General features: G+C 48.7%; 1 protein-coding gene across 8 annotated transcripts in view; it reads left to right on the top strand.

Annotated features, from left to right (window-relative positions):
* Nucleotides 1-14975, top strand: part of PTPRF (protein tyrosine phosphatase receptor type F) — a 394797-nt gene that overhangs the window by 344922 nt on the left and 34900 nt on the right. For all 8 annotated transcript variants that reach the window (XM_075097853.1, XM_075097851.1, XM_075097854.1 and 5 more), the window contains 4 exons: nucleotides 5847-6100; nucleotides 6785-6875; nucleotides 9812-10024; nucleotides 13132-13286. In XM_075097853.1, the coding sequence (XP_074953954.1) occupies nucleotides 5847-6100; nucleotides 6785-6875; nucleotides 9812-10024; nucleotides 13132-13286 (713 nt within the window). The remainder of the gene's footprint in view (nucleotides 1-5846; nucleotides 6101-6784; nucleotides 6876-9811; nucleotides 10025-13131; nucleotides 13287-14975) is intronic.

Genomic DNA, 14975 nt, shown 5'->3' with positions numbered 1-14975 from the left:
AGGGTCACATTGCTTGCTGGCCTGGGGCCTTGTTGTTGCTTAGATCTCCAAGCCCAGGTTAGGTAGCTGCTCTTGCTTTTGAGCACCCACACCTGAATCATGGTACACAGTAGAGCACACTGCTGCTTGCTTTCCCTCCTCTCACTCTTCTTAGGCCAGAAGGTGTTGTAGTTCTGTTGATTTCTTTCTGGTTTGATCAGTTATGGAACAGTCAGTAGCACTTGGCTCATGGTAACAAAACAGGAGTGAATAATGTTGGCTGAAGCACACCAACAGGAAACACCAAGCAGTGAAGGCACGTGCTGGGCAGAGGCAGTCAGAGATTGGGGGTGTCTCAGGGATCATAATACATATTTCTGTCTTCTCACCATAGCAACTTTTGCTAAGTACCCAGTCCTCCTTTGATAGTGTCCCTGAATTACTTGCCTTTTCGAAGGGAAATGGAAACTGGTCCAGCACACCAAATCACGGATGTTTTTCCCAAGAGCGGATGCAGTGTTGTTCACGCAGTCCCAATCAGTGCTCTGCTCCTCCATCAGCTTTCTCAAGTATCTTGTTACCTGGTGTCGCTTGGCTGAGTCCTGCCAGTCAGGCTGACCATCGCAGCTCCAAGACAGTGGTTACACAAGCTTGACCTGATGCCTGACTCGGAGTTGAAGCATGAAAAGTTATAAATGTGATTTAATCCTAAAAGACCACCAGGACAAAGTGGTCTGAAAACCAGCCAGTGAATCAAAGTAAGAATGACTACTCCTGCAACATGTCCAGTCTCAAACATCTGGATTGTCTTTGTGAGTTACTTCAGAGCATCAGGGCAGATGCGTAGTCTCAGGGGGTGAAGGAAGAAAAGCATCATCGCCCTTCCAGAAGGTGTTACAGGTGTGAGCAGCACAATATGTCTCAGTACAGAGGAATTATCTGCAGGAATGGCTGCTGCCCTCTTTTCTCTAGCACAGTTCTGGATGTAGTGTCAACACCAGGCTGCAGACAACACTGATGACCTGATGTCTTCCTGCTCTTGTCTGTCCCCCGGTGTGGATCGTTGATGTGGGTAAAAGACTAGAGTGGAAATTTCTGCAGATCTCAGTGCAGCTTGTCTCCCTTAAGAAACAAGACCAACATGTCACATTACCAAGGATATGTGGCTAATCAAGGATGGGCTCTTCCATCCAGTCTCAGCAGCTATCTGCTGCCTCTGCAGAGGTGGCCAGGGGTGGGAGCAGCATGACTTCCCTTCCCCCTTGCACATGCACCCTGCCGTGCTGTGCCTAAAGAGGCCTGTGTGAGCTGTGGGGGATCCATGGCCAGGGGAACAAGGGGAAAGTCTTGAACTGCATCCACATCTAAGTGTATGAGCACCTCCCCTTCCTTGTTACTAACTCTCCTTGTTTAAATCCTGAAGCTGAATTACCGTGATCAATAGCAGGCACTTGTTAACATGCAGAGTTTAGCTGAAGCAGGCAAGGCTTTTGTGAAGACCTTGTGGTATTCAAATCTTTCCCAGATGTAGGGTGCATTAGGATCAGTGTTCAGATATCTGGCTGCAAGGAACTTCACAGATCCCTGTTACTTTGCACTCTGCTGAAGAACCAGTCTGCTTCATCTTGCCTTATTCTTGTGGCACAAAGCCCACGTCTCTGTCTGACAGCACAGTGCTAGAAAGGGGCAGTGTGACCTTTGGAGTGTTACTACCACACAAGGAGGTGGAGTGGTTGGAGGTAGCCAGGAGCCAAGGACGTAATGCTGATGTCTTGTCTCAGCCTCGATGCTGTGTTTGCTTACATAGACAGTGACTCAGGGTCTCCCCCTGCTGCGGGTTAACCCTCAGATGACACAGGAGCAGATGGCATTAGCCACTTGCTAACTGAAGAGCAGTCATGCAAACAAGAGTGTTACAAGGATATTTCTCTAATAGTGTCTTCTTTCTATTAATATTCCCAGACTTGCAGACACACACAAGTCAAGGCCAGTAGCAAAGAGGGTCAGCTCCAGGTCGTTGACTGTGCCACTTCAAAGAAATCCTTAGCCTTCAGGACTTTTGTGTTTTTATAAACAAGGTTCACCTCTCTCCTCTAATTCAAGCACATGGGATGTTGAGGCCAGAGCCTAATACTGTAACTAGCAAGCAGATAAATCTCCATGGGAACAATTAGTATTATCTACACTTGATAAACAGTCTCATGCTAAATCTATGTCCCAAAGGGTGTCATATTCTACTTTAACAGATTTAATTAAAGTAGATATTGTTCTGACAATGAATAGTGAGGTGCAGGCAGGACTGGTGCTATTTTTTTTATAGGGGATGAACTGAGACCTTAGGAATTTTCATTGCTACCAAATCAATAACGAAGGTTTGAGTTCTCTTTGGGGAATTTTCACAGCTTCTTCTGGTCCAGGAGATAAATTCCTTGTAAAATGTTGCCAAGCAGTTGTGGTGGAGCAGAGGCACTATTCCTTTTCTATTCTAGTGTGTTTGCAGAAAGCCGTTCTGGAGCTTTCATGGAAAGTGCAAGATAGATAGAACCTTCTCCTTGGGGAAACTGCACTTTTCTGAGACACATTCTTCAACTTAAAAGCAAAACAGAAGGCAGCATCACAAAGTATTTTACAAATAGGGAGAAGAAATAGCACCTTGAAAATTATGATGATACAGGTTCAGAAATAACCCCTGAGAATGCTGGGCAGAGCTTTCTCACAGTGTCCCCCATGGAATGTAATAATTATTCATGCCCCCAAAAAAGGCAACCTCATCTACTTCTCCATCGAGTAATTATCTTTTCCAGTGTTGCACACTAAATGTCTTGTCATCTTTTAGTTTAGTATATTCCTTACTGCTTGAAGTCAGGCAGCAGACCTTCAGCAGTGACATTTGGACCTACGTAGCTTTGCAAATCTTCTCTTGTGAGTAAGGGCAACACAAATGACATTTTACAGCAATCCATGGGCTAGTCAGCAATGTTTGGCAGTTCAGAGCCCTTGGGCCAAATTTGCTGCTGACTTAAGTAGTTACTTCTAAATAAATAAGTAATGCAACTTCTAAATAGCATTCCTGCTTGAGCTCCTGGGCATCTTCAGCCTCACACGAACGACCGTTTCTGAGCCCTTACATTATCGTAAGGCTTGCATACAGGCCTTAACTAATGGTGCATAACATTTGAGAAGACAATGCCTTATGGCAGGTAAAGGAACATAGAACTGCTATGGCAACTGTGACAAGAGAGGATGGCAGAGAATGCTTCAGGAAAGCATTTCAAATGCCAATTTTACTGTCTTTGGACACAAATTTCTGTGCATGGCATTGAAAATCATCATCTGGTGTCAGGACTGAATCAGAGACTGTGTCCTGGCAAGTTCCAGTGCAGAACAAACAGGGAAACTCTGAACTGAAGTGTCTGACCACCTCTTCTGCCTCCTCTTGCTCTAGGAGAACAGCTATGTCCCCAGCAGATGCCTCATGCGCAGGCATTCGGTGGGCGAATGTCTTCCCTAGAGCACATGCAGAAGCTGTTGGTGATACCTTTATTACTGAAGACTTGGTAATGAGAAATCTCATCTGAAAGGCAACAGAACTCATCATGGGCTTTGCATCCTTCCAGCATAGTTGGAAGTTTGGTTTTGTTCAAGTCTGTTGGAGCACATGAAGTGAGGTCCCACTGCTCCCTCAGGACACCCCTGACTTGCTTTCACCTGAAATATCTGGACCTGTACTATTGCAGTATCATCCCAAGGGGTGGTGCTGGAGAAGAGAGCAAAGCTGCTAAGATCACAAGTCTAGTGCTCGTGTCTTTGTTGTGCTTACTTCTGTGTCAGAGCAGGGTGAACCCTGCCAACTAAATACCTGATATTCCAGCACTATAAGAAACATTTCTTCGTTTTACCTTTTTCACTCACTTCAGCACACATCTGTGTACGTATCTTTGGAGAAAGGGATTAAAGCCCAGGAGAAAATATCTTAAGAGGAGTCACAGCAGAGAACAACTCCCTCCAGCTATCCAGCCTTTGAGAGCCTTTCCTGAATGCTGCACGGCCAGGTGGGGCTTTGTCCCTGCAAACCTCGGTTATTTTAGTACATGGGAATTATTTTTGCAGTTCATCCCTGAAGACTGAAGCATGTCAACAAACAAGATCGATTGCATCTCTCTTCCATTGCTGGCTCCTCACTGCTGCTCTGTTACCTATTGGGAGTCTCTTCTCAGCAGCAAAAAAGGCTGGGGCTCTTTTCCTATCCCAACCTCCATGCAAAGTGACCTGAAGAGGACTTGAAGCATGCTGTGGGTATTGCTGTTTAGATAACACAAAAGCAGAGCTGCAATTCCAGACCCAGCCTGGTCCCTGTGCTCCACTGTCATTCAGATCTTTTTCCAGGGCCTCCCTCCTCCTTCCAGCTCCAGCACTAAATATTAGAGCAGTGCTAATCAACAGTCCTTGGCCCAGCAAGCCAGCAGCTTTCTGCAGATATCTGCCACCTGCTAAAAAGGTGACTTGGAAGGAAAGTTTGGTCCCTCCCTTGCTGCCTGCATCAGCCTGAACAGTGGGCTCAGCTGTTGAAAAACCTGGTTTACTTCAAGCAATTTCTTTTCCACAGAGCTGTCTTCTCTCTCTCAAGGCCACTGTTGGAAAGAGCACATTTTATTGTGTGGTCTCTGCCTGTGGCATGTAATAGCTGCCATGGTTTTACATGCTGCAGCTTTGCCATTGCCGGTTTTTGGCATGCTGTGTCTCTGCACCGCTATCAGGAATCCAGCAGTCCCCTGCCATGCTGGACGGTTGCCCGGTGGAAGGAAACATGCCTTTATCACAGCTGGGGCACAACCTCTGGTCTCTCCAGTTCTCTACACCCCATTTGTCTCTGTCTGCAGGAACTGTTTGAATTTCTGGCTTTGCAGAGGCAGCACCCAGGGTTTCGGGGTACAGGGGTTGTTCTAGCAGGACTGGGATCGAGGTTCCCAATGCAGATGGGATATTTGGTGCGGCTCATACAGCAGTACCTATGGCTGCTGTGCCCTGGGGGAGACAGGGATCCTGCATTTCTGCAGCAGGGAGCTGAGAAAATGTCATTAGCTGAGGGGCCAGCTGGCCCAAGGGAGGAAGCTGTGCATGGGGGCTGCCCGCTGCCCCCCGACCACCAGCGGCTCTGCCCTGCCTTGCCCTGCCCAGCAGCTCCTCGCTGCAAGCGGAGCAGCAAAAAGCAGCACCAGACTCCTGCCCACGGCTGGCGCAGCACCAGCATCTGCTGTCATGGCAACGGGGTGTCACACCTGCAGAGCTGCTGTTTCGGGTACCAATTTGTGAGCCCTGCGCGGGATTTGTCAGATCATTGGTGAGGCGTGTAGCCCCCCCCAGTCACCTTGCTGGGAGAGGGATGCTCTGCATTAACGATTTGATCAGGCATCAGCTGGTAGACATGGGAGTGACACCAATTTAAAGCAGACGGGGTTTTACACCAAAAGCATATTGTGTATTGTAGCCTCGTGAGACAAGAAACAAAGACCCATTCATCTCCACGCGAGGGCAAAGCGCAGCCAGCTGGATTCCTCCCCCGAACCGGTGCCGAAAAGCAGTGTGTGTGGCACCACCAGCCTCACTGCTGGCGCCAGCCACCCAGGCTTTGCTGAGATGACCCCCTCGCTGCTCCATCGCTGCGAGGCACAGGGAGCACAGCTCAAGCCTCTGCTGGGGGTTGCTCTTCTTTAACTAAAGATTTATGGCTGTTTATGAAGCACACAGTAGCTGAAACACCTGAGGGAGGGCCCAGAGCCAAATTGTCATCTCTAACACTGCTATTTTGAATGTGAGTTTTCAGCAGCAGCTGTCGGCTGCATAAGCATGTCCTTTTTCCATTTCAGATTCTGTACAATAGCCAGAGTGTGGAGGTGGACGGCCACTCGATGAAGAAACTCATAAGTGACCTCCAGCCAGACACGGATTATTCTTTTGTGCTAATGAACCGTGGGAGCAGTGCTGGGGGACTCCAGCACCTCGTCTCAATCCGCACCGCTCCTGATGTCTTGCAAAGCAAACCCATCGCCACAAACAAGTACATACAGGAAGGAAAATTCACGCTCACCCTTCCCAAAGTCCAGACCAGTGTGCCAGTTAGGTAGGTGCCATGCCTGGGTGGAGAAGGCAGGGTGGGGGGCTAGAGATGGGGAAAAAGGCAGGGCGTCTGCCAACCTCTGGGTTTGTAACCTGGGAATGAATTTCTGAGCAGGCTGTGGTACGGAGCCAGGCATTTACCCATAACATGGGATCGCACTGCTGGCTCTTTCTGAGCAAATATTTACGTGCAATAAAATTAAGACAATTCTCTGACAGTCTGCCCTCACCCTAGTGGGTATACTCCAGATGCTACCAGCAAAAACACAGCTGAGGATCAGGAGGGGCTTTCTCTGACACTGTATAATATCCTTTAAATAAATAATGCCTAAAGCCTCAAGGAGATTAAAAAAGCAAGTTTGTAGGAGTCTTATTCGTTACTGCCGTATCCCTGTGCTGAAGCACAATTCCTCCAGGGTTCTGGCTACAATCCGATTATATAAATGTCCTTCTCACAGCTCCTATACCACCCTCTGGAGCACCGTCAGTAGATCTTCATTAACCTAATGAGTGCTAATGGGAGTATTCTCTTCTCTGGTGCAGCTGGATAACTGGCCTCTTCCTTACTGAACCCTTTTGCTACGTAAAGGGCAGGGAAAGGAGCACATAGTCCTTGGGAGGCATATGGCACATGACATGCCAGAGAGGTGACTTAGGGTCCAGTGCTTATGCATTCCTTCCTTCCCAGGTGGTACTACATCGTGGTTGTGCCAGCGGATCAGAGCACCAGCAGCCCGGCTGCTCGGTGGCGGACACCTGATGAGATGGAGCTCGACCAGGTAGGAGTCTGGAGCAGCTGCTGCAATGAAAGTGGCTCCCAGGTGGCCCAGCACACTTTGCCCAGGCCTCCTGGCAACAGCATGGGTGCAGCGACACAGGTGCAGGTGTACATCAGAGGTGCGGGGCTGTGGGACGTGGGGTGCCCACTCAGCCTTTCTTCGCTGGTGACAGCATGTAGGAAGGAGGCTGGAGTCAAGCAAGGGAGGAGCCACCTCTCAGAATGTGCCCCAGTAGGAGACCACGCTAGAGTGTTTCAGAGCTCAGACCAGGACAGATCCTGTCCCGGGTTGACACTCTTTGTAGCCTTTTCCAGCTGGAGCAGCCATGCTGATTTTGAAAACAAGGTAGGAGGGAAGGGTGTAGTTTTCAGTTAATTAAGCTGTTCTGTCAGGAGGCTTTTCCCTCTCTAGATAGGACCTAAGCCTGCAGTCTAACAAAACCTGCAAAGCTCCATTCACACTTGCTTGTTAAAGGCTTTCAGCATTCAGCAGCCCATTCACCCCAAGATGCAGCTTATTCTGTGCCCGAGTCCTCCAACACCAGTAGCGCAGTACGTGTGCAGGTGTCAGGAGAGTCCCACGCAAAGGCTTTGTGGACTCTTTCTTCCCCCCCCACACCACACCACCAAAGTAGTAAGGAAAAATTCCAAGAAATCACATGCAAAAGGGTCCATTAAGAGAACAAAGTTGCAAACTTGAACCACTCAGAAATTAAAAAGTGTTAGAAACTGTAAGTCAGTCCTTGCTTATCATTAATCTTTAATGGCATGACTGCACAGTCTTTTCCATGGGGTCCCAGCTCATGGCACGTATGGGTGGATCTGTTCTACATGCGAAGCACAATTGTGTGATGCAGAACCATCGCCTGTAGGTCTCCTGCATCATTTCATTGCAGAATTTGGAAGATGTCACAAGAAATAGAAGAGTAGGATGAGAGAAGATGGTTTGGTTTTGAGCTTCAGGTGGTTGAAAGCTGTCAAGAGAACTAGTTTCTATCTCTCTTCACCCAGCCCTGGGCAAATGATTTAAAACAAAATTTTCATTAGCAGCCACTGTCTTGCATGTTCTGGTTTTTTGGAGTGCTCAGTTTGAGATCCTGGAGCCTCATTTGCAAAGCCTGAGCATCCCCAGCTGCAGAGAAAGTCAATAGGAGCTCTGCTGGATACAGTCAGTGCTATAAAAATGCTAAGTTCCCTTTAAAAACAAAGCGAGCCAATGTCTTTTCAGTTTGGCATTCAAAATTAGTGGACATTTTTTACATTAATGTCCCTGTTCCTCTCTTCTCCATCTGTAAAATTAGGATAATCACTTTCATCTCACCTCATATGGGTGTTTGGAAGATAAGATCGTTAATGTTTGTTAAGCACTTGTAATATAGTGATCAGCACCATAGAAAAGCCCACGAGGAAATTATTAATTTTGTCTTCAGGGTTGGATTTGAATAGTAAGCTGCATAATGCAAAGAAGAAAACAAAATATGGAATAGCTGCTCTTTGATTAAGCACTGTCTGTCCTGTGTATTGAACAAAGCAGGGGTGTTACAGAAAAGATAGTATGTGACCATGCAGTCAAGGATTGTAACACAATGCACATACGTAAGACAGCTGAATTAATTTTGCACAGGCAATATTAATTTTCGAATTTTCCAGGATCTGAACCTCGCAAGCCTAGCATTCTTTTGATGCAGTCTTTTGGTGTGTGTTACATACGTAAGTGGCAGTAGCATCCAGCAACCTCAATCACAACTGGAGCCCTATGGTTTCATGCCCATGCACATACAGCTGTGCTTTCTGCCCAAAGAGCTCAGCTGTAATTTCAGCCAAGATACAAGAGATGCGTGTAGGGAACAGACTCCACAGTCCAAAGACTATCTTTCTGCCTTTTCCCCCTGCAGTTACAAGGACATTTGTGAAACTGAGATTTCTCCATCCTTTTTTTTTTTTCTCTTTTTGGTGATATTGCAATGACAAGCTACAGCTTTCCTAAATTGCTCCAACATGAGTATTCACAAGAGGGCGAGGATGGGCTGTTGAGGGGAAAGAGTGGAGAGTGCCTTACCCAGCTTTTCCTCCTCAGAGGGAGTGGGCTCAGCTCAGCAGCGTGGCTTTGTGTGCACATCACTGTCTCCAGCCTCACTGATGTTCCCGTCTGCCCTGACAATACTGCACTGATACATTCGTGTGTGAAATGTATTTCATGCTTCCTTCTTCATTTTAAATTAGAATTTCTGTTCCAAGCCTGATATTCATTTTTATTCATTAGAAAAACATCTTTAAACATCTGAAAGTTCTTCTTAGCAGCATAATTGAATTTTTGTGTGTTTATATCCTTTTCATGAATTTGTGGCTGACTATGAAATTTGCCCCTTTTACTCTGAACATCCCATGAAATCTGTTCCCATTCTGTGTGATTTACACAAAGCTCTGCCTGCAACCCAGCAGCAGGTGAAAAATCAAAGCACTGACAGAAGGGAAAGACACAGCAAGCGTCACTTTTTCCCTATATATCAGCATCAGCTGTAGTTCATGTCCAGTGTCCATACAGAGCATGAGTTGCTGCCTGGATCACTATTTGGGCTGCAGAACGTGGCCCACTTCCCTCGCAGCCCATTGGGATGCATTAGCTCGGGGCGACAGGCACAGCCAAGCTGCCTCAGCCCTCACGTTCACCGTGTCAGCATCCCAGGACTCAGGACTCTCCCGAAGCCCAGCTCCTGGCAGAGGTGCTTGCAGTGAGGGTCTGTAGACAGGTGCCCTAGCGACACCTAAACAGATAATGCATCTCTCTGGTCTCTTTATGCCACCGTATCCAAATCAAACCCAGTATCTTCTCCTCCCTTCCCTTCCACCCTGCTGAGTCCTACAACCGGTAAGGTAACAGCGTAAGGCGGTGTCACGCTGGGCGAAGCAATAGTGATGCACCTTGTTTGTCCCCAGCTGCTGGAGGCCATAAGCCAAGGGAGTCAGAGCAGGCGCCAGCGACGCCAAGCAGACAGACTTAAGCCCTACATTGCTGCTCAAGTGGATGTGCTGCCCGAGACCTTCACCTTGGGGGATGAGAAGAACTACAAAGGTTTCTACAACAAGCCCCTATCTCAAGACCTGAGCTATCGCTGCTTCGTGCTGGCCTCACTGGAGGATGGAGACACGGTAAGGACTTTCTGCTGGGGGGGCACAACCTTTCCTAGCAGAGCTGACGTGGGCTCAGTGCAGGCAGGATGAACAATTACTGCAAGCCAGGATGATGGAGTTTTCTCTGAAGGGAAGAAAGTGAGGCTGCGTAGATGGTGTCAACAAGCTGAGGCAGCCGCGAGAGTTGACTTGATAGATGGTGTTTTTGGAGGGAAATGGCATGTATGTTTGACATAACAGATGAGAGTGGAGGGCAGAATCAACACACGCATTCTACGCAAGCTTGGTTCTGGCTTGGTGGGTTGTGGCCAGAGTAGAGCTTGACACATGGTTGAGACGGGATAGGTTCTCATTCTGCTCTGGCTCAAGTACGTGACTGTGGAAAACAGCCCCCTGAAAGCCTACCCTGCACAGTGGCTGCTGAGGCTCTGCAGTGAACAGGATGCTCCCTCTGCAAACCTGCTTTCACAGGCCCTTCTCTGGCCAGAGTCTCTCTTCCAGATGATGTCTGGAGAAGCAAACAAACCTGCCTCCCGTTGCAGTGGGTTGTCAGCAGGGCAAAGCTGCACACGTGTGTGCTATGTCGGGATTCTTGCTCCTGTGCCTCTCCTTGCCAGAGGGAAATGGGCCATGCCTTTGCTGGCAGTGTGCCGCCAAGCACACAGGGCCTGGGCACGTGAGAGGGAAGGGAATAGCTGATGGAACAAGCAGGGAGCAGCATGGCAAGACCTGTGCATCAGTGTCCGGCTGTAAACACAGAGGGCAGGCGTGGTGGTGGCGGCAGTAGCAGTGGCCAGTGTGTAAATAATGGAAATAATAGATGCACAGAATCCTTTGGTTGGCTTCCAGGGTGCGGCTTCCTTCCTCAGCTTCATTTGCTTGTAATGGCTCATTAGGGCTGATCAAGTTCTACATTACTCATCCAGCTCACGTGTTCTTATGGCAAGATGTGCACACTGGTGAGGGAAGAAGAGTCACAGATTAACAGCAAGGTAAGGCAGGGGCCTCAGGATGTGCTATCCTGGCAATCCCTGTCAAGAAGAAATGACCTTAACTAGATGATCCCAGACTATCATCATCTCCTCCCTAGCATAGATCTGCCACAGCCCTCCAGTGAGCCACCAGCCAGCAGAGTTATTACACCCTGACCCTAAAGACCACCTTTCTTCATCCTCCGCTGCGTCGCGCCCATTTTCATTTGAAGCATGAGGCACTCTGTCCAGGGCTGTGCACTATCTCCCCCACTCAGCTCCTCTTAAATTGCTTGCTGTGTCTCTAGTGTCAGTAGGTGAGCATAACATCACCATTCTTCAAAGGCAAAGGGGAGTGTGGTTGAAACACCATCTCTGAGAGCAGGGCACCACCTGCACCTCACAGTCTGCCTTTGGAAATGCCACTGAGATAACAGTCATTCTGATCTCTTCTGCTTCTGTCTTCTCTTGGAAGGAGGCATTTCCAAAGGGTATCTGCAAAAAGATGAATCTGTGCTCCTTGCACAAACCTTTGGAGATGGACACACGTGTTACCTTGCTGCACAGATCATGCTCCTTCCCCCCACCTAATGCAGCTTGACTTTTCTGGGTAGCCACAGGCAAAGCCTTTGTGTCTTCCTCGCAGAGTAGCCGCTCGCCCATCCAAAGGGGAGCCTCAGGCCTTCTGCCCCATCCTCCCACCACAGATGTAGTATCTTCTTGTCCCTGCCATGCTCAGACAGAGCTGTTGCTGACTCCCTGCCCTGTTGTTTGAGCTGGACAAGGGGGTATAGGAACAGGCTGATGGGTTGCAGTGATCCCATGCAGACTTTCTCTAGGAACAGTGCTGAACTGGGAGCCAGCAGCTATTTCAAGGTCACTGAAAGAGGGTTTCATACAGCTGAAAGGTTTCACGGACAAAGCAGCAACCACCCCCCACGCTCCCCTTCCAGCCAGTGGCATCTCTGACCGCTGATAAATCTGAGGAGAGCAGCTAGGACGCTGCACCGGCGCATGCTGCCAGAAGGATGTCACAGATAAGAGCGTTTTCTGTACTCCACGCATGTTTGAAACCAGACTGGCTGGGATCATGGGCACCTGTGAGAGGAGATCAAGATGTGCATTTGTGTGACACCAGCACGCTTGATTTTTCCATTCCTTCCCCTCACATGCACGCAGACATGAAGTGCGTATTTAAACTCTGACCTTAAAGCAGACGATTTATAGATCCACAGGCACCTCTTCAGTGACCAAAACTTTCTATGGCAGGAGCAGAGCCTTTGTGGCTCCCTAATGCAGCTCAGCAGGTGCTGCTCAAAAGCCACAGGCACTGAACTGGTACAGCCCTGGCCCTTCCTAATAAGGGGAAAGGATTTCTCTTTTGCAGCATTTAACCCTTCTGACCCAGCGAGGCTGAGCTACGAAGGGACAACACAGCTCTGTAAGCCTTAGCAAGAGCAGCAGAAAAAGCCAGGTGCAGTGTCATTTTTCTGCAGGAAGGGTTTGGGTCTCTGCTAATCCTGTCTTGCTGGTGGGCTAGAAAGCTGTCTCTTTGGGCTGCCACTGGGCTGCCAGATTGCAGAAGTCTCTGGAAAGGAAGCTGTGAGCATGAGCCCCTTTCCAAGGTCTGTTTATCAGGGCTGAGATATCAGGTAGAAAATGTTCCTGTCATTTAGTTCCTTTAAGAAAACTGCCTAGCCCAGCAGGGGTTTTCCTGATACAGCCCTGGCCTGGGGAGATGTGTTGATATCAGCACAGCAGGTATTATAAACCACTTAGGAATCATCAGCCAGCCCCACTGTGCAATTGGTTGGGATTCAAAAGCTTGTGATTTGGCTCCAAGAGAATCCAGGGCTGGCAAGTGGCTCTTAGCTGGGCTGCTCCAGTTTGGCACCTCGAGGCCAGGTCTGCTAGCCAGGAAGCTGCTGGCACTGGGAATGTTTCACACCAGGAAGAGACTGTCCCCACAGCATGACCTCTGCTGATGCTGAGGGAGGGAGGGAGGATCCCATGGCATGCTCCTGGGGTTTGAGAAGCATGACTGTTCCCTGCTGGCCAGAGGCAAGGAGAAACCTCCACATTTCAGGGATGCAGCTGTTGCTTTAGCGTAATGGACGCTTGCTTTTCTCTCCCTCTCCTGCCGGTGCTGTTCAGAAGAGATATGCAGCCAGCCCCTACTCGGATGAGATCGTGATGGAAGTGGCTTCAGCAAAGCAGCAGGATGAACCAGAGATGCTGTGGGTGATGGGACCTGTCCTGGCTGTGATATTAATCATCATCATTGTCATTGCTATACTCCTCTTCAAAAGGTGAGATCCAGTCCAGGACATAGCAGCTGTGGCATGAGCACTACAGGTGGTGGCACCTTCACGACCCTCCTTGTAGCCTTCAGATATGGGGTGCTCTGACAGACGGTCTTGGAGGTCACGGGGAGGAGGAAGGTCTCTACCTGGCACGGCAGAAGGCTGCTTTATAAAGAGCAGAAGGGCTGGATATGCAGAAGGTAATTAATATCAGCCCCAGGACACAGAGCTGCTGTGCATTCTGGAAATGCGTGAGCGGTGAGACAGAGGAGAGCAGCTTTGTCCCTAAAGCCAGTTTGACCGCTCTCTGGTCTCACACCTTAGATTTGCAGCCTTGGGGACTTCTCTAGTACTGGTTTTCTGCAGAAATTGCCTGCTTGGTCTCTGGCAGGTTCCCCCACTACTGTGAATTTTGACTGAGGAACATGGTCTTGGTGATGAGAACAGGGCATGGATGTGGCAGGCTGAAATCAGAGTAAGAGCTCACTTCCTGAGGCATCTCAGTCCTGGCTACCAGACCAAGACCATCCACACTCTGTGCTCCCTGCTGAAGCAACCGCCTGCTTTTGCTTAGCAGAACAGCCCTGCTAGAGCTGTAACTGTAGTGTGAGATGATTGTTAGTCCTCCGGAGGAGCCACAGGTTGCATTTGCATGTGTTTGTGTAGCCTGTTCAATTAGAGTAGGTCATTCTCTATCAGCTCAGCTCCAAGGTTCTGCTCCTCCTGGACTCTCGATTTACATATGTATCTATAGCTCTGGGAAGGGAGCTGGCTTTGTTGTCTGATTAAATGGAGCTCTGCTGTGCATGTGCAGTCAGTGCCTTTCTGCGTCAGTGATCATCTCCTTTCTTCTGTTTCTGCTTTTCCTTGGATCTAGTAAGCAAGAAAGGTATGAATCTATTTTATCTTCTTGTTTTGCTAAAATTTCAAGTCTATTTCCCTCAAGCCTGGAGCTACTAGGGGGCACCTTTGTTTCTGGGAGTGTGGGTCATGCCAGCCCTAGGGTTTTACAAAGACTTTGTTTCCTCAAAGGTATCAGCCTCCTAGCAATTGTCAGCCTCTCACAGCTCTTAGGGAGACAGTTCCAACATAAAGAGTTCCCAGATTGCTTTTGCAATTAAATTAAAAAATCAAAAAACCAACAACAGTTATAGGGGTTGCTTTGTTTTCTCAGTAGCTTCAGACTGAGAGCTGTTCTGTCAAGAATGCAGGTGCATTCCTGGAGTCCCTTATGATGAAGCTTTTGAGGGAATACCAGGCAATTGTAAGAAATGAAGTGTTTCCTGGTCTTTAAGGAGAGAAAATGGCCCCAGGGGGTATTCTGTACCTGGGCCCCAAGAGAGGCTGTGCCCAGCTTGGCTTAGCTTTTCCCAGAGTCTGGTGTGGGTGGAGCTCCAGGAAGCAGCACCAGCCCACTGTGCTCAGACCTGACATTAATGTCCCTGCAGCGTCCTAGTCCATGCAGCAGCAGCAGCGTATTCCCTTCCAGCACCACCCGTGTGCTCGGATTGATACTGTACTATCCTACAGATTTTTGCTGTCCAGCTTCTCTTTGGGGGCATTTTCTGCCAAACATACCTGTGCAGCATATTCACAGTGTCAAATATACAATGGGAATGAATTGAAGCTGAGTAGCAGTAGATAGTTTGGGATCTGGAGGTTTGTTCAGCAGTTGCCCTGACCAGGCTAATGAGA

The sequence above is a fragment of the Phalacrocorax aristotelis genome, chromosome 6 (genome assembly GCF_949628215.1).
Source record: "Phalacrocorax aristotelis chromosome 6, bGulAri2.1, whole genome shotgun sequence".
In the NCBI taxonomy this organism is placed as follows: domain Eukaryota; kingdom Metazoa; phylum Chordata; class Aves; order Suliformes; family Phalacrocoracidae; genus Phalacrocorax; species Phalacrocorax aristotelis.
Note: the sequence above shows the minus strand (reverse complement) of the source record. Positions and strands in the feature narration are given on the sequence as shown.